At 34.8% G+C, this 20,860-nt stretch overlaps 1 protein-coding gene across 1 annotated transcript in view; it reads right to left on the bottom strand.

Moving 5' to 3' along the window:
- The window catches only part of LOC124372862 (probable elongator complex protein 2), a 46,598-nt gene extending 26,827 nt beyond the window's left edge, over nt 1–19,771 (bottom strand). Inside the window, exons 1-7 of the mRNA XM_046831275.1 lie at nt 19,474–19,771; nt 17,186–17,369; nt 13,040–13,168; nt 10,978–11,193; nt 7,231–7,467; nt 6,003–6,226; nt 3,811–3,963 (exon numbers count right to left, since the gene is read on the bottom strand). Of these exons, the coding sequence (XP_046687231.1) occupies nt 3,811–3,963; nt 6,003–6,226; nt 7,231–7,467; nt 10,978–11,193; nt 13,040–13,168; nt 17,186–17,369; nt 19,474–19,611 (1,281 nt within the window). The 5' untranslated portion in view covers nt 19,612–19,771. The remainder of the gene's footprint in view (nt 1–3,810; nt 3,964–6,002; nt 6,227–7,230; nt 7,468–10,977; nt 11,194–13,039; nt 13,169–17,185; nt 17,370–19,473) is intronic.
- Between the last annotated feature and the right edge of the window lie 1,089 nt (nt 19,772–20,860).

Raw genomic sequence — 20,860 nt, 5'->3', positions numbered from 1 at the left:
TGGTTCCCTCTCCAGAGGAGGCGGAGCCTCCCCTACCGTGCCGCATCCCAGGGGTTCTGAGCCCTGATTGGCCAGTGGATATTTTGGGTCTACACGTGTGACCTCCAAGGACGGAACTGGTTTCCCACAGCCGGGCCATTAGTGGTGAGGACATCCCGGACATTGGTTTTTCGAATGTTATTTTAAGCTGCGTGTGACCTTTCCACGTGTGGTGTCGTACTCCCTGGGAATCTTGGCTACATGTGTGTTCTAAAAGGGTTGATGCCTAATCCAAGATAACCCTGTCTGCATTCCCAGATGCTCTTAATATCCTGGGAAGAAATGTTAAGAAGGCCACTGCCCTAAAGCCTCCCAGATGTCTGTCTACTTTCCAAACTGACTTCCAATTTGGAGTAGAATGATTCATAACAACAGACACAATGCTCTGATGCAATGGGCTAATGTTAACCCTCATTGGATGAGAGAGCAACATACCCAGCACCCTGAAAAATTAAATGTTTGGCTTGGCATTGTGAGGGATGTTTTGTTACGCCCACTTTTATTGATGGAAACCTTAATGCTGAGATATATCAGGAAGTGTTGAAAAATCAGGTTTATCCAGTAGCAACCAACAACTGTAATGAAGTTTGGTTCCAGCTGCATGGAGCACCTCCACACTATGGCCTACATGACTGCCAGTATTTAAACAGTATTTTTCCAAATCGCTGTATAGGCAGAAGAGGAAGTATCAAGTGGCCACCAAGATCTTCAGATCTGTCTCCACTTTACTTTATGTGAGGTCATATTAAAAATAAAGTCTATAATACAAACTCCAGTGCATTAATGACCTTAGGGACAAAATAGTAGCGGAAATTCAAAAAATCCCACGTGAATCCATACAGCGTGCAGTTTCAAGTTTTTACAACAGGCTTGGACATTGTCAAACCTTCCTGGGACAGCAGTTTGAACATCTGATATAAAATACACAGTTTAGTAAGTTTTAGCTGTTTTATTGTAATTTTACATTAAACAATTTTAAACTGCCTCCATTTTGGAAAAACAATTCACTTTTGTTTCCTAGAGGGGTGTCCTGAGTTTAATTTTTGTTATCTTTGTCCATTGAAGGTTGAGAGGATCCATCCATGCTTTTAGCTTAATTAATTTCAATGAGCTGCCATTTTGTACTGGGTTGAGATAGAAAGCTCTAGTTTCCACTGTTCTCCTTTTATGAAGACCTTTCAAATGACGTGTCACTTTACAGGTCTTTACATTTAAACATTTTGAGCCGCTCCCTTAAAATCCCATTTTGGGAAAATGGTCAAAGTTGTCCCAAGTTCCATCCCTCCATCATTAACCATAAAAAACTAAACAGAGTGCATCCATACTTTTAATTCACACTGTATATTAAGCCTCAATCAATATTGGATTGATTGACTGGCTTCCAGCACTGCATAACACAGCTTTTCTTGAAATTTATCACAGGGAAACACTCCTGAGTTGAAAAAGATCACTTCCACTCCTAACTTGCCCGTCTTACAGAACCAGCCTCAAAAAGAAACTCGACTATGGTTCCGTAAACCACCCTTATATACAGCTTCTCAGGTTTATCATCAAATGCTTACTGGGCACTCTCCTGGAATGGAAGAGCGAAACAAGTTTCTGATTTCCAATCCAACGACAAGATTGGGTGGTAAGGACCTTCCTGAAAAGGAATGTGTACTTTTGAACCGAACTGGAGTGGGCAGATGCAAAGCATGGAAATCTAAATGGGGAATACCTCCTGATCTATCATGTGATTGTGGAGTGGGTTCTCCAACAATGCAGCCCATTGTCAATGATTGCTCCTTGAGTCTTTTCCAGAAGGTTCAACTGGTCTTCACAGATTGTAGGACCTTGACTGGGTTGGTCTCAAATTCATTTCTTTTTGGCTGTTTATTTTACCTCTTGACGCTAGTACTTTGTACTTTACTACACACAACGAACCTATGGTAGGTCACAAATAATATAATATTGGATTGAAGCTAGACTTTCTTCTATGATATCTTACTAACCTCTAAGATCTGATTAGAAATATACTGCAGGTCAGTAATCCTCTCTCTCTCAGGAGGATATTTTTAAAAATTCCAGTTTTGCTAATAACACTATTTTACCTGCTTGAAGACAATCAGGTATACTGTCACTCGACCAACAACTTTATCAGCTTCAATGCTGAATGAGGATTACACCGGCTTCATCAAAAACCTTTTCTTGCAGGCTGTGTTGAGTATATAGAATAGAATAGATAAAGCTAAATTGTTATGTATTTACAAAAAATAAAATAATTAAACACAAATTGTAATCTTAGCTAACAGTAATATTAATTATGACATCTCTAAACACAAAGACTGTTTAAAACTGTAATTATGTATATCTGTAAGTTATATGTAAGTAATAACATAAACTTACAATTAAACATTTAAAATATTTAAAACTTAACCGTAATGTTCAAAAACTTAAAACCTTACAATGTAAATTAACACATTGCAACCAGACAGAGTCCAATTATTGAGGGAGCTGTTTACAAAAAGGAAAAATATTTACATGCCAATCCATCCAGTTAGAAATAAAACATTACATGAGGATTGAATGGTTATGTCAGCTTTCTAAAGAGATACAAATAAAATATATAAATAGAATAATGGAGAAATAAAGAAAAATAGTGAAGATTGACTAAATAACGGTAAGAGAATATGACTCAATGACCAACCCAGGGGAGGGAAGAGAATACTGAATTCACTACAATGAATATTCCTTCATCCTCGTGGTGGGATTAGGAGAACACTGTTTTTATCGTCAAACCTTTCGCTCTAAATCAACTGTATGCATCATTATACCTCCAAAAGTACTATAGCTTCATTCATCTTAAGGAGAAAGCTTATGTTATGGCCTATGTCCTGAAAGGGTACTAGTGTAGCCTTTCCAGTGAGGTCACAATATCTGGGCATTGTGACAAAAGACTGATCTGGAATACACACTTCTGCATCAAGCAGTGGTCTCTCTCTATACCAGCAGACAGTTCTGTAGTAGAACCTGGGGTATGAGGTCTAATATTAGTTAAAGCACTGGGTATCCGTAACAAAGTTACTCTAATGTGGGCACTGAAACATAAAGCGATAAAACTTCAGTAGGATTTAGTGAGAGCTGGAGCTATGTAGCAACTTGTTGGCCCTTAACCCTTTTGTGACTTGGCTAAGTGACAAGTCAAAAACGCTATCACAAAATGGGTGGCTTTGTCATCCCAGATCTGAGACAAATAATAAAAGTTGTCACAGACTACTCAAATTAATAGCAAAGCTATTTTTGGACTCAGTAAACGAGACATTAGTCTGCTAACCGGACATTGTCCACTTAACTACCACCTGTTTAAGATGGATATTCGTGTATCAGAGATTTGTCGCTTCTTCAGGGAGCCCAAGGAGATTGCTGTACATATAATTTTTGACTACAAAGCGATTGGCCTGAAAGATGGAGAAACCTCTACAGGATATTCATAAAACCTGCTGAGGTGGGCTAGTTTTGCTTCTGGAAGCTTCTTATGGTTTATCTACACTTGAATTGTCTACATTTCAGGGTTAAATCATAATAGATCACCAGGATTGCGATGAGATGATGGGGGAGGGAGGAGGGGGGTCATTATCATGCCCTATCAACTCTTAGTTATCACATTGTATAGTATGTACACAGAATAAAGTAAATGTACAACGCTATAATTCTTGACTTTTATACATTTACCACAGCTGCTTGATATACAGAGATCCTGCTTGTGCTCAAAGACATATTAAATCTACCAACCTTGTCACAGTCTGACTGCACCCACGGAGCATGTAGACGTGTTGTCTGGTCAGTGCTAACTGTGAGGAGGTAGCGGCCGTGTTTTCGTTCCCATGCCAGATCCGTTACTGCATCAAAATGGCCTCCTACTACCACTGTCGGCCGCCACTCATCCTATATCACCCACATTGTAGATTAAACAGAGTGTTCATTGAGAAAATTACAAATTCAAGAATTATTTTAATACACTAATAATTTTAATAACTATGACTGTAAAACTAGTACTACTTCTTTTTGAGTTGAACTAATGTTTTATTAAAACTCCATTTTGGATTACACTACTATGTACATAAAAACTGTTTAAATGAAAAAGAAATGATTTAAAAAATAATTCCTATTCATATGGAAAAGACCTAAATAGGCTGTACTAAAATTCAATGTGAAATACTCATTTATGCCTTTCCTTTTTAACTTCATACTAAGGAAGAAATTGCTATTAGTTAGCTGTTATTTACAGCCTCCCCTCATAAGTTCTAAAGAGACTAAAATAACTTTGGAATTGTGCAATATATAAGGAAACACTTGCTTGGAGGTTCCTTCGTCGGAGGTTCAGAGGCTTTATAATGTTATATACTACCTATTTCAAGAGACCTCACATGATTTGGATCTGGTTTTAATAAGGCTGTTGTAAATCCACAATAACTGGTAGTCTCAGGAAACCCATAATTCGTTGTAAGGTTCTTTCCCATGTGCTGTGGTAGAAAGTGCCACTTAGATTTTATCTTGGAACCTTCTTTGTAAAGGCAAAGCTGTAAAAGTGTTTTTCATTTTTTATTGAGCAATAGAACTACCTGAAAAATAAATATTTTTTGAAACTTATTAAATGTTAAATGTTCAGCAATTCTAGTTCGAATCAATTATATTTCAATAGTAGGGTTTATTTTGTTTCCATGATCAAAAATACCCATACATACACGGTCTGAGAATCCTACTTTAGTCAAAAAGTGTTTATTTTCGGCACTTGTTGCATTTTTCAATTTAATTTTTAAGTAAGACCCTCAGCTCCACCCATATACGGCTAGTTCGAGGTTAAGTTGGCTGGTGGACTAAGAATAACTACCTGAGTATCACGTGTGTTTTAATAATCAGTTGTTTTAAGCTAAACAAAAATACTCTGATAAGTCCTCCTCTGTAGATTAGAGCATACAGTCACAGCTATCTAACTGAGAGATCACAGGTTCAAATTCCAGAGAGGTTCAATATGACAGGAATAATAGCCAAAGTGAAAAAAACAAGCCAGCTTAGCCAAGAGCTAAGGCTTAAAAGAGATTAAAAAAAAAAACAAATAAAGATTAACATTGGAACTTTTGAAGCCTGTAGAGGAGAGCCCTGTAGTAAATGTCTTCCAAATTCTTTTGATAATATTAATAGCACCAAAACTTTGGTTCTTTAACTTTTTCCATCTTTGTATAGATATGAAGTCTTTTGTAACCATCTATCCAGATGTTTTAGCATTTTTTACATAAAACAAACATAAGTGAAAATGAAGTCATTGTAAATTATTTAAGATGTTAATTTCAGTAGATAAATCTCAATTATCCACAAATATATATGTTTACTAGTATCAAATTTCTTATATATTTTGAAATTGATATACTTTTCATACACACATACATAGTATTACAATAACAGAGCCTTCACACATTTTCAAACAAAGTTATCGCTCACTTTCAAAACATATTAATGGTTTAAAAGTAATAAGAGACTAATCAGATTAAATACTGAAATTTCTTAAAGTTTTCTCAGTTAATCATGTATAATTTATATTGATTGAAATGTTTTAGTTAATATAAACATTTTTAATGGTTGATAATAGTTTATTATCATCAATTAACATTGTCAGTTTGAGTATTAAACAGAAATTCAAATGCGCCTCTGTTATACAATACAAAAAAATAATGTAAATAAACTAATGTAAAAAACTATCAGAGTAAAAAGACCAGGATCAAAATTCTTTGTCACTAAGACACTATTGTTTTACTAGTATTATAGGGAAATTAAGTGTAAAAGTATAGTCCTAAAATTGGTATCAATACAAATTCACGCAAAATACACAACTCACCAGTTAAAACTAATATTCTGCCGCAGATTTAATTAGTTGCAAAACTATGTTTACGGCTAAAGATTTTACACAGACAACTGGTTATTTTTACCTCATCCTTATACCACAAGTGGAAGCCACCAAGATAACTGTGTGCAAGTATGGCAGATCCTGACGGGCCAAAACTAGCTCCAAAGAAGCCAAGTGTGTTACCGCCTACTTCCCCCATCCGAGCTTCCTCCAGCCACACTCCCGACTGTGCTTCGGGTGCCCACACTACCACTGTTTTGTCCAACGAAGCTGTCAGCAGCTTCAATGGCTGAGTGTAGCCTGTGTCTGCATACCAACAAAATGTAATACATCAAACACATTCATTAATACAATGCTGTCCACTCTTCCCAACATCTTATTCACCAGAAAATTGTCTCTCATTAAGAGAACATAATCAACTAATAATAACTATGTAATATTAAAAACTCAGAACATTCTGTCCGAAGAATTATAGAATTTTGAATGGAAGTTTACAAAGTAAGCACTTAACGATTAGCTATTAAACAACATACTCTATGAAGTAAATACATTTCACCAGCACAGAACTTAACAAAAAATTGAAAACTTTGTTTGTATCATAAAATAATATGTGCAATTTAAAAAATAAAAATGGATATTATGTCATATATGCAACCACATTTTATTTTAAAGTCACTCATCTCTTCGATCCCAACGTTCTTAAATATGGACATCAAAATGCATTCAAAACGTATCTATGTTTGTAATGGATAGAAAATTAATAAACTTATTATATTGGTTTTTAAAGCAAAATAAAAACAATAATACACTAGAGTAAATGAAATAAATGGAATGTTTCAAAATACGTTAAAATATAAAAACAAAATCACTTTAAAAAATTAAAACAATACATTGCGAAATTGTACAAGTGAGTCATCACTGGAGAAATGGGTACACGACTCCGTATAAGGTGATCTGGACTCTGATTAGTGCACATAGTAGTTTTTTTTCCCCATTTTTCTCAATTAATTATTGCATTTTTTCAAGAAGCAGGGTCTAGTATATATTTTAATATAAGTTTATTTTGTTTATATTTTTCTGATAAAAGTTGTTGAAAATGGCACTGTCCGTTTGAATGGAAACAAATAAAGATACATTAAAAAAAAACATGTAACACAAATTAAATCTAGTATGCCCACACATCACTTTTAGAGAGTTAAGATGTTTGTTTAAAATGTATGTATTAATGATTAGGTCAGTCTTGATATAGGGGTACTTCTTGTCAATGATGAACAAAGTGTGTTTGAATTTAGTTCCACCTACGAACTGACCTGTCAGTACAGGTGGATGCCACTTGACTCCATACACTCTTCCATCGTGACCAAGCAGCACTGACTCTAGGCTGACGGCCAGCTCCATGGAGCCAAGTCGGAGCATCTTTTCCTCCACCCGAAACATCGGAGGCAGGGATGAGCCGTCGGTGGAGCGTTGGGAGCTGGTGGGATGAAACCGCCACAGTCTCACGCTAGAATCTTGCGATCCACTGGCCAACAATAGGTCTCCATTGTCTGTGGAAAATGTTTGATGTAAAAATGTAATAAAACACATTGCCATCAGCACAAAACCATAGAACATATAATGCAGGATTAAGTTAGGACCATATAGTTAGGAGTGTCTCACTGCTTTGAAGTGAGCAATGCCACCTTGGTTCCAGCTACGGGCGGTGAGGGGCAGGAAAAGGGATGAGTGCATGTGAGTAACACTGCTCGTTGCTTTTTCCATTGCCTTGCACGTTGTTGCTTGTTAATTTCATTATTCTGCCTCAATTCAGTTAATGTGGCTGATGGAGCTGGTTGTATTTTATCTAAGTTAGTATGCCACTGTATTTTATGCAGAGATAGACACTGTCTAAATGTTTTAAATACCTAGGTTTTCTTCAACATGTTGAATGGTGCGATCGCAACCTGCTAAAGCTATCACAGGAAAACTCACTGTTGAGCATGTAGGTTTTGTACCATAGTTTTCCTAAAGACCCAGATATGTGTGTTGTCGGTTTGCAAGTGTAGAAGAGAAGGCAAGACATATTTAATTATAAAAATGCTTTTATATATAACAATCATTTTTTTAGTGTAGATTACGGGGACGACGTAAGGAATGATTCATTAGGCCATCCCCAAAAAATTGTTAAAATGTAATGCTGTCTCTAGTTTAAATCTCCCAGGAGCAGAACATATAAATAAAATCAAAAGACCAAAACAAAAGTTTAAACTTCGAGGTGAACTATTGGAAAAAGAACAAAACTTGAGCATTGTAAACCCTAGTGGCAGCATAAAAAACACGTCCGAATTGACGTAGCAGATGAGTTGATTGAAAGTAGCAGATGAAATGACTAACAATATCATTATTGACAACAATGATTTGAAGAAGGAAACAGACATACTGTTACACAGTTCGTCGGCCGGCAGCGGTTTTCCACTAATGGCTTACAAGTGAATGAAGATAAGAGTGAGCATTTTATTTTTAGCTTAACACGTTGAGTGCTGCATGCCAAATCGTAAAACAGTGGTACGGGCCTAAAATTTTTTTACATAAAATTCTTATATTAACATACATGGACCTCAGAAATGTTGATGGAAGTCAGCCGAGAAGATTCTATGGTGCTGATAATGACGTCACGTTCGGCGTCGGGTTAACCTGTCACCAGGCCCACAGATGAGACGCACATAACTTTAATAGTTCTAAGGTAAACAAAATGAAGTACACAGATTTTCTTATTGAAGTTATTTTCTCTAACACTTTTAAAAGTTATTTTTCAGGTTCTGGGAACAAAATTAGTTAATTACAAAAACATCGGGTATACCCGTCATCAAGCCACTGAACTTAGTTTATAAGCAAAACACAAAAAATAAGACCAAGAACAAACATTTTTAAGTTAACACTGTAGGATATTTATTGTTAATGTTTATTTACACCACACATGTGGTGTTTTGAGCTATTTACATCCCCACCTACCCCCATAAAAAGGTCCGAATTATATTCCTTGTGGTACTTGTCAAAGCACCGCACTACACACAATGCTGGCTCTTCAGGACACTGCGAACAGAAATACATGCTTTCTTTTCTTTTCCCTTCTCTGCTGCACACTCTGCTCCTTCTTTCTCTGGACTTTCCACCAGGAGTTTGAGAAATTTTCGAAATGACATGTTCAGTCAGTCGCTGTCTTTTTGCTGGGACATTAGGTATGTCGTCTTTTGGTGGAAGAAGTTGCTCAATGATACTCAACCTAAAGTCGTATAAGGGAATTTTCACTTCAAGATTTGCAAAGCAATAAAGGCGATAGGCATTGGTGACAAACATCTGCAATAAGTGGACAAAAAGAAGCTAAGCATACTCCTCCACAATATCATTCCTTCATCTAGAGAGAGATCTTTGCCAGGAGAGTAAACCTGCGACATTTTATTATTAAATGAGTCAATAAGCAGGTTTACTTTAGAGAGATTGTCAGTGGTTTCCAGAGTATTATTATTGAAATGCAAACACCTCAAAATCAAAAGAAATCTGTCTCGACTCATTGAGTTCCTGAAGACCTTGAAATCAAAAAGATAATTAGTCTTCCAGTAATCTTTAATTCTGTTCAGTCTGACAGTACCCATGTGCAACAAGATTCCAATAAAAGGTTTTAAATTAATTTACTGTCAGGTCTTTCCAATCATTTATGCGTGACTGAGGGCCAAAAAATAGTTCCCTGGCATAGAAGTTGGTAAATTGTATTATATTTTCAATTAGTATGATGTCAAACAAAACCCAAAGCCAATCAACTGGCCTATTTTGTGTTGGTTTTGGCCAAAGAAGTTTGTTTTCCCCTGTAAAAGGGATATTACGAAAGACCAGATGTAGTAGGACTCCATGTTGGATCAAACGTACCTTCTTCACCTGAGTCGGTGTCGTATTCTTCCACGCTATCTTCGCTGCTTGAAAGTTCAATTTCACTGTCTTCTGAACTGTTACCAGAAGTTTCCGCCATATTCATGAACAAAGTACTCAAAATAATAAACAAACTTAACACTAAACACAGCACAATACAATGTAAACAATAAAGTATAGGTAATACACTGATATCAGAATGGAAGCCTAGACTGGCACGCACAAAGAACAAAGGAGTAATATCTGAGGGCCTGACAGTGAAAACAAACTCCTCACTCAAGAGCCGAGCTCAGACTGAGCCAGTAACTGTGGAGGAGACAAGCGTCGGGTATACCTGTCGCCAGGCTGCGGCAGTAGGAACGCGTGACGGGTATACCCGACGCGCCACACCGAATGTGTTAAGAAATAACTCTGTAAATAAATCAGTCAAACTACTCTGTATCAACCTGGACTCAAAGCTTACCTGGAAACACCACACAGATGTTCTTTGCACCCGATTATCTAAAATTATATTTTTGTTAAAAAATTCAAAACTTGTACCAGTTCCAGCTTGATAATGAAAGCATATTTTGCACTGTTTCACTTGCATCTCTTGTATGGAACTTTGGGGTAACTCAAGTGGTGCTAAAGAAGTCTTTCTATGCCAGAAGAAAGCATTAAGCAAAATGTTCAATGTAAGTACTACTGACTCATGTAAGCCCTTTTTAATAGAACATAATGTACTTACTGTATCCTGCATTTTTATATTTCAAAGTTTAATGTATATTAAAGAAAATTTAGAAGCTCAAATCATGATTACTCCACTACATATCGAGACCTTATTGACTTAGAATCTGCTAGGCTGACTAAAACCTAGCATTCCTACTTCTATGTTGGTACTAAATTATCCAATAAGCTGCCTGTAAATGCCAAAGATGTCTCTTGTAAAATATTTTAAAATGTTTTGCTTAAATGGTTAAAACAAAAAGCTTTTTATAATTTTAACGAAATGCTTTATGTAATGTAGATAATTTATTCTTTTAAACTTTGCCTTGACTTGTACTATTTGCGAGCGAGATGACAATAAACATTCTTGATTCTTGACACTTTGTAAAATATTATTCATTTCTGCTTACGATTTGCACCAGAATATTTTTTTTACTTTTAAAACTTACCTTCTGTAGTGAAATGAAGAGCAGTGACCCAGTCCTCGTGGCCTTTCAGTGACTGGAGGCGAGTGAAGGTGTCAGTGTCAGCTGCCTGGCCGTACAGATGAATGTGGCAGTCATCCAGCGCACAAGCCAGCAGTGGAGTGCTAGGGTGGGGCAAAAGGATGCTGAGAGACACACAGACGCCAGAGTCCAGTGACAGAACTTGGCGGCAGACAGCAGCTAGTGGAACATAAATAGTGTAGAGCAGAGCAAGGCAGATAAATTAAAGTAAATAAGTTACTTTGCTGATCTAAAAATTATTGTCAATAAACCTAAATATATTGATGATACAATCACAATTTTTTATTCTAGGAAACACAACAATTTATTAGCAGTTTCTTACCCTCTAAAGACAAGTGCAGGCATAAATTTCATTATTTTTATGTAACAACCATATCCCCTTCAAAGTACTCTCCATTACACTTTTATACATTCATCAAAATTGATGCTTCTACTGTAAAAATTTTTGTTGTACTCATATTTTGTAATGGCTAACAGCTTCTTCTTAACTATTTTCTTGATATCGTGTGTTATTTAATTTGAGTTTTTTCATGTTCCTTTTCATGCGTGGAAATAAACGAAATCACATGGAGCTAGGTCAGATGAGTAAGGTGTGTGGGGCAGCGGAACTATGCCATTTTTTGTCAAATAATGATTAACATAGATGGCTGTGTGTGCAGAATGATGTGTTGTCATAATGGAAAATCCAGTCTCCAGTTTGCCATGCATCAGGTATTTATGATGAACACTGTGGTGTAATATTCTTAAAAATTGCAAATAAAAAGCCTGATTAATGGTCTGGTCTGAAGGAACAAACTTTGACTTAACTACCCCCTCCCATAAAAAAGTGAATGATCCTTATACCTTATTGTTTGATTTGACGACCTTTTTTGGATGGGGTCACAATGCTGTCTTCCATTGGCTTGATTTCTGCTTTGTTCTGGATCATAAACGTAGCTCCATGACTTTCGATAGGACAGATGATGGATGGCTTTTCATGAACATGTTAACATTTTTTAAAGCAAGAAAACTACTTGTACTCTTGAGTTGTTCCAATAGTAATATCTGAGTAAGCTGTGTAGGCTTTGTTCCACATTAAAACAGTTTCAACGGCATTTTTAACGAGCAGGAAACTAAATTTCACAGCTGTAATCTGTTCACTTAAACTTGCCATCATAAAAAAAGAAAATAGCACAAAACAACAACACCAAAATCTATCACTAAAGAAGAATAGAACAAGCATGTCGACGATCCAGCTGGCACTGAAATGGCAATATATATGTATAAACTGGTTTTATAAATTAGAGAACTCCTAATTCGTAATAACAATTTTTTTCAAGGAACTGTATACAGTACTGTTTTTTTTTTTCAATTTTGTAATGTAATTATAAACTTGTATGACTATTTTGTTCAATAGCTTCTATTTACTCAATTACATAGGCTCTGTATGTTAGTTGCACTTTTGTGAAGTTCTCATTTTCTTTGTTGTAACTGACCCTAATTACTTCAAAAGCAAAAACTACTGGATACATAAAATATAAATTTGTGCACAATATGTGATTTAATTATTATTATGTTAACAATATACAAGCAAATAATAAAAATAAAAATTGTGTATCACAGTGCAATACATACTATTCACAATTATTGATATAAGTCTAAAATAAACCCTTTACCAATTTAAATGTTCTAAATTATTGTTTTTTAAACCTATGTACAAACGTTGTTACTAAAGAGGTCCACAAAAGGTGACTCCAGGTTTTCGAGGTCCTCAAAAAATGAAGCTGGGAAGCACTGATAAAGTCAGTAGTTTTATCCCCATAAAACTCAAACCACCCCACAGGCTTCAGTTTGTAACCAGATAAGGAACATTGATATCTAACTAATATGAGAATGCTGTAGTCATATTGAATAACTTAAAATTCTCAAATACCTGGTCCTCTAGAGAACCTACTACACAATAAGTCTTCCAGAATTATAATTTATTACTAATTACATTGTTAAATATACTAAAATATAAGCAAACCTTCTTCGTGTTGCCTTTCCCATATTCTGACGGTGGAATCTACGGAGCCTGTAACTATCAGCAAAGTTGGAGTTGCTCCAGGTTTTGTAACGTAAATTGCATCAACCACTGTCACAGAACTTTCATGCCCTAAAAGTAAAACAAAACATGAAAGTTGAAAAAGCATTTTAAAAATCTGTGTAATAAAATACTAAAGCATTATTAATACCATTTGATTGCAAAAAAGCAACCATCACTCTCAGTTTTAGACACTTCCTTATGAATACATTAGAAATATTTATTCTCTAAGTAATTTAGTAAACTCTACTATACAAAGGAAACCTATGTATTAATAATTAAAAATGTACAAATTAGCCTTCAATAAAAAGTAGCTCTGTTCAATAAATTTGTCAATATAAAACGGTTGGTGTCTTATTAATCTATTTTAAGTAAAGTTTCGAAATTCTGCCACTGTACATAAACAATGTAACCACATTTGAACACAGGAACTGTGGCTTTCAGACATAGGTACATATGTACTAAATGCCGACCCCAACCAAACTGCTGCAGCGACGGAATTTCAAAACTGTACTTCTTAAGAAACGCACCTAGTATTTTTAGCGACCAAATTCTGTATTATACAAAGTTTTACTTATCCGCTCAAATCACTTAGGAACACATTAGTGTGGATGATTGCAGCTCTACTCCAATTAATTTCGTTCCCATGCAATATATTATAGTATTTAGTTTAGATGTATTCTTATAATGTTGCATGAGTGTTTTGATAAGAACTCTGCGCACTATTATGTGGTACCATACCAAACTGACTTTTACTTTTACTGCTTAATATACAGCATGTTTTAGTGATTAGTGCGTACGGAATTGACACAACAGGATTGTTATGACTCCTAACTTATATGTGTAGAAACAAACTTGTATGATTTTTATTATTTTAACCCTCTGTACGCTATAAATAAATCACTTAATATCTCTGTAATCCTCAATAAAAAATATTAATATTTTAATTGATCAAAGTTAATTTTTTGTAGTTTTTTGTCCAAATTAATGCATGTACATATGTAGCCTACATAGTGATTGAAATAAATAAAAATTAAGCTTTTTCTATGTAATTATAATTACATACAGTTACAATTATTATAGCTGGCATAGTAGTAGTTCTATACTGAGAAGTAAAAATACAAGATAATTAGAATTTAAAAATACACAAAGGTGAAAAAGGCACAATAAAACTAACAAGTTTTTTACAAATTAATTACTACACACAGCAATAGTTATAATAGTAGGCATAACAATAATGTTGTACTAGTTAAACCAGTTGAAACACTAATACAAGAAAACAAGGTAATACTTCGTCAGTTATGTAGTAAAATAAAAAATACTAATCAAATATAACTTTATAAGCTATATGAAACAACAAATGAAGTCATATTTCAAAAAGTAGATAACCTCGTACAACAGTTAATAATACTGCAGAGTATAAGTTTTAAAACAAACTAAGTATTTGCATATCAGCTGATTGTTACGAGCGAGTATTTTCGATTAGAACAACAGGTAGGTACTGAGGAAATGTCTGGGCTGATGAAACGAACAAAAAATTGAGTCGTGACAGTCACGGGGTGATATGACAAGGAGGAATTTGTAACACTGTGTGTCACGTAATAGGCTTCGCTTAGGTTCAATGCAAAATCTAAGGCTATAACTTAGCTCATTTTTACAACCCCAGCAAACAAAAGAGAGATTGTGCCAGTCTACTAGTTCCATAATTAGACATGCAACATCATAGAACTCATTCTTGTCCAAATAAAACTTTTCGTGTAATATCCCAAGTCGAGGTGTGAAATCTTTCTCAAGCTATACAGCCATACGATACATTCACACTTTTGCTCATTAAATTGCATTTCATACCAGTGTTTAAACAATAGAAGTGTACACACCAAGCCACCATAAAATAATGTAGGATGAACAAATGTTAAGTTAAGCTCCATTACACCTTCCACTTAGTGCAGCGTCTGAATTCTAATGCTGTGACAGGATTAACTCCTGGAATCTGGAATCAAAATTCGTATGAAGAGATCCAAAACAGTCGGCAACGAAGAAGCTCAAAACAAACTCCTTACACAACCGTTATAGATTCCAGGAGTCAAGTCTGTCACATTACAACTTCAGACGCTGCACTAAGAGGAAGGAGAAATAAGGCTGAACTTAACTTTCACATTGAATTAACCCTTCCAACCATAGCTCTATGTTATATTTAGGATGAGTTGGAATACATGTGTTAATTCTTTGTTTGAAGGTTATTTTTGATGATGGAAGGATTGTGAAGGAAATAGGATTTTTCCGGACATTTGCCATCGTTCAGTGAAACAAGAAATCAGTAACACTACGTTTCGAGATCTGCAATCTGATCTCTTCTTCAGGTAAAGAACTAACCTAATACATAATTACAAACTAGGTTAAAATAAACAAATCTTACCAAAGCGTCAGGTAGGTTGTGATTCCTGACTTAGGCGTGCCACAACGCTTTGGTAAGATTTGTTTATTTTAATCTAGTTTGTAATTATGTATTAGGTTAGATCTTTACCTGAAGAAGAGATAAGATTGCAGATCTCGAAACGTAGTGTTACTGATTTCTTGTTTCACTGAACGATGGCAAATGTCTGGAAAAATCCTATTTCCTTCACATGTGTTAACATATTTCTTCTTCTACTCGACGAATAGTGAGGCTTAGTGCGTAGTGATAGGCTTAGCTAATGTTCAGTCAACGAGTTACGCATGTTGTATCACACTAGCACACCAAAGAAGCACTCTCACACATTCCAATAGGCTTTTGTAGAACTAACATTAATATAATAAGTTGTTCTGAGACACCGCAATATATTTTGTTTAGAACGTTTAGAGCTAGATTTCATCAGCAAGATGTTCCGCTTACAACATACAAAGAGTTAAACTAGATTATAGTTAAGTACTAGGGTAGTTATCCACCTGAGGGAGGGATAAGATTGTGCATCTCAAAACATTGTGTTAGTAATTTTTTTATATCACTGTACAATGGCAAATGTCTGGAAAAATCCTGAAAATCCAAAACAAACTTTGTTTAAAGTATGTTGTTCAGCAATGGTTGATACTTCATTATTTAATGTAAAATGGCTTAACCACTGACAATAAATAAATAATTAGCAATTTTGCATTCTAGGATTTCTTCATACTTGACTGGTACGACTCAATCAGTACAGCTATCTTTTTGGACAGCCATGGTTGTCAAAGGTAAGTTTCATCAAAACCATCTTGCTATCAAAAAAGATTCCTTAAGGATTGGCCTGGGCACCTATCTTGTTTCTCTTACATATAAATCTATCTTCTGAGCTGTATCATTGGCAAAAATTGGCTGTATAGCTGTATAATTTATTATTTGCAAAATCTGCCTATTTTCAGACGATAAATCCATTAAAATTAAGACTCAAATCTGTTCTAAAAACCTTAACACACAAGCCCAGACAGATACAAACAAAATAATTTTGCAGTTTCAACACAACAAACATATGGTTAATATACCAAAACACAGATGATGCAATTCTTACAAGTACTTAAAAAAATTGAGTCAATCACACTCCGTTTGAAGAGTGAGATTTCATACTGCAACATTTTAAAGTTTCATTGGCATCCACAATGATAGCAAATTGAACTTTCAGGACCATATTTTCAGTTTTTTACTTTGTAAGAAACTGATCTCAGAAGTCGTTATTATGAGAAACCTTTCTAAGTTTGCTGACCCCATGGTATCCTTGCCTGTTTATTATTGGTTGATAATATACTCTTTTCCTTCTATGTAAAAGTGAACGTAACAAATTTGAATTTAAACTCTAGAAAGATAATTTTTTGAGCAGTCTTTAAAAAAATCTTCTAAATTTTCAAATACGTCAATTTTCTGAGAGGCTAAATTCTTATATTTCTATCAATTTACATTTTTAAAACCGTGTAACATTTGTTCAAAAAAAGTCTACTCTAAAAAATATAGAGCCATAAAAATCATCACAATCTCCGACACTTTTGTAAAGTTGAAGTTGTGACACATGGGGCTTGGCTAAATTTTACAATCAATATTGTATAAAATTAATAAACACTTTGATTACTCTAATCTAATTTTACCTTTCAAGACATCAGTGACAACAAATGAGTCCTCCCTTTTGCTCCATATCAAGCCATAGGTATCGGTAGATACAGATACAAGCTCTGTCTCAGCAGCAAAAGTTTCACTCTTCACCCATTTTGTGGCGTTCACTCGACCTTTATGACCAGTTAGTGTATCCTGAACCTTGCCTCCACCATTTGCCTTGAAAAAGCATAATTGGAAAAAGATTATTTTATGTGAGATGATTCATTTTCCAGACCACACTGCTGGCTGGCGGTGTGACCTGCCAGGAATATTCATCTCAGGTAATAGGTAAACTAAGTAGTTCGGGCTGCAGCAGTAACACTACTGAAATCTGACTAACAACTAAAACAAACCGGCTGAGCATATTATGTCTGACCTCGACATTGTCAAAAAGTATATCACTGGTACATGAAACTGCATGAAAAGTTCTGTAAATTAACTTTCTGGTGCTTAACATATATTTCTATTGCATGTTCCTTCACACATAAAATTCAGAATATTTTATTTAAAAGGATTTATTTTTAATGTAAATTGTTAACTATAAAAGTTTCTTGCTAGAATGTAATTTGAACTTTTTTGAAAGGTAGTAGGAAGCTTTAATTAGATGAATGCACAATATTTGTCAAGTTGTGTTTCCTAGCTCACAGTAATGGCCAGAGGCATTTGTTATCAGATCATGATCTTTTAATGACAGGAGATGACATCTTGAGGGATGTTTTCCATTTTTGGTTGTAGGTACTTGTGTCAGCCCGATAAGAGTTTTTATTCTCAAAAGGTCTAAATTAACAAAAACGTTGTTTGTTTTTCACAAATCCGTAATTTCAGTATTATTAATTTACGTATCCAAAGACGGTGCAACGGCAGATGTCAGCAGCAACCATTATGAGGTTATCATGGACATAAAAAATTATATGATGCTCAGCGGAGTTTGTAGAACAAAGAAATATTACTCTATGTGAGAAAAGTAGTTCCACTATTTATGTTCTATAACTGTGTTGTTTGTTATTTCCATCCTTTGAAATTTTATATTGTTTTGATACAGAAGACAATAGTAATAGGTTAATAATGCAAAATTCGTATTTTGGAACTCCATTAATTTCACACTTGACTTTAGGTATTTCTAATTGATAATTCAGTTCACTAATTCGATTGTCGAGGCAGCTGCTTATTATTCTGCAGCCAAAATCTACAACTATATATAAGTCGATTCACATATTTAGTAATTGGCTTCTAAATAGCAGCTGTAGAAATCAAATCAGATACATATTCTGTTTTTATATCACTTATTATGTATAAAATGAGTTTAAGTACTATACCAATGTCAAAATTTAGTAAGAGAAAAAAATAATCGAAATGCCTGATCTAGTCGGTCCTCAGCACTTCTCAGAATTGCTTGGAGACCCAATTGGCCCTTGGCACTCAAAAGGGTTAACACTCTGCAGCAAACTAGGCTCAATCTACCCTTTAATTAGAATATTTATGATTAGTTATAAATATCAAGGGGGTTGCGTAGATGTACTTGACAACTTGGTTTTTCGCTGAACCCAGTATAAGTTCAAAGGAAAAGTTAACAAGCCAGAACTGAACTAAACTGAGTATTTTGGTATTATACGAATTCCACTATTTTTGGAAGAGTTTTTCTTACTGGTGATCTAAAAACTACATTTTTGGAAACTACTTTATTTGACTTACTGTGAATATAACATGTTGTTATATTCACACAAGGAAGCTAAGTCGGCGAGAAAAAAGGCACTCTGTCTATATATACTTTTTTATTAGGCTACATAGATAAATACTTATGTACATATTATAAATATAACAAGTTAACGAGTGATCACTTGATCTGAGCTTTAATTAAAATACAGTATATTGAAGGATGTTTTTCTTTTTTTTTTTCGCCAGAAATGCTGTAAGGCGCCACTGATGGCCAGGGGCATTTCCAATCAGTACTTTCCCGATCATGTGTCACGTTGGACAATCTGGCATGTGATCTGAGATCGGGAGAGTACCAATCAGAAATGCCCCTGGTCAAACTCGCACTTCTGGCGAAGAAAGAAAAATCATCCCTCGAGGTAGTATCCATATTTAAGCTCAGGTCATGCGAGCAGTTGTAAAGGTTATCTTTAAACTTGGTACTAATAGTATCATATTTATGATAACATAAACAAAACCTACTTATATAGCAGATTAACAAATAGTAGATTGGGACAGAGTTACCTCCTTCACACTAATATCGCTTCCTTTTTGGAGGCAAAAAGAATAGGAGGAAAACATAGCTTACCTTTGGATCATATATTGCAACAGCATTACAAGCACCATAACAAATTAGACCATTATTTCCCCAATCTGCAGCATGTGGAGTTCTATTGCAAGCACAAGATATGTATCTGCTATGAATTTTACTGATTACATATGTCATATTGAATTAATTGAAGTTTTATATAAATACTATTATAAGGAAATAAAAAAACCAAACTTATCCACATTTGACAACAATAATAGGTTATAGAGCGAGTATTTTGTTTACATGTATTATTTGATTTGTTTGGTTATGTTTGTTTCAAAATGAAATGATTTTCTAGTGACGTTTCGTTTTTCTTACTTGGTATTAGTTCGACTTTCATTTTAACCATGTAGTTTAGTAGTGCCTCAAAACAAAAATTATTTTAATTGCATATTAATTGAAATAAATGTTATTTGATATTGACTTTTCTGTTTCGATTGAAATAAAGTAACCCATTTTAAACATTGCATTTTATTTATGTTACTTATTTCTTTTGATTGTTATTTGTTTTGTTTATATTCATTTTGCTTGAGTTACATTAAACTTTCTTGCAACCAAATTATTTTTATTTTTTTTTTTACTTCAATAACAATAAAAATGTGTTTTTTTTTGCAAAAGGAATGTTTTTCATTACTTTCAAGGAATTCTATATTACATTTCAAAGGACTCAGCCCAAACAATGCTGCAGTAAACGGTGCAAGTAAAGGCACTTGGTCTAGCGTGAGAGGGATGGAAGTGAGGAAGAGTAGAGGAACGTGAAAGCACAGACACATATGTATATATTTGATTCTTCTTTGTGGTGATGGTAAAAGAAGTCGACTCGATTCAAAGTTATTTCTGCGGTGCGCGCAACATCAACGTTTATGACCTGCATTGTGAAAGTTAATACTGCAACTTTGAAAAAATACTGTTTAAAATTGGCATATGATAATACGTCTTGACTGGCTGGTCCACATATAGTGTTCTTTATTTTTATGAACCATTTACGCAGTTAACTCCTTAACTAATGAGGAATATGCCAAGCAGAGTACCTTCAGCGCTACTCACGTGTTTACACGTTCCGACTCGTCGTGCCTTTTATGCAACACTTGTGTTAAAACGTTTTTTAGACAAATGGCTAATGATTGTTTATTTCTTGCTGCCTATAAAGAAATGGCCCTCAAGTGGATAGGTAAAAGATAAATCATTATGCTAACAACAGTACATAATGACCAAATGATTGACACAGGAAAAATTGACGGAAGAACAAAAAAACCTGTAATCAAACCAAAATGTGTCGCAGAGCACAACAGAAATATGGAGGTAGTCGATCGGTCAGATATGATGATTAGATGGTATAAGAAACGGGTTTTCATCTATTAGGCACGACCTTCCTCAATGCATA

Source organism: Homalodisca vitripennis, unplaced genomic scaffold (assembly GCF_021130785.1).
Source record: "Homalodisca vitripennis isolate AUS2020 unplaced genomic scaffold, UT_GWSS_2.1 ScUCBcl_4215;HRSCAF=10265, whole genome shotgun sequence".
Lineage (NCBI taxonomy): Eukaryota > Metazoa > Arthropoda > Insecta > Hemiptera > Cicadellidae > Homalodisca > Homalodisca vitripennis.
The sequence above is the reverse complement of the archived record's forward strand: the minus strand, read 5'-3'. Positions and strand labels throughout refer to the sequence as shown.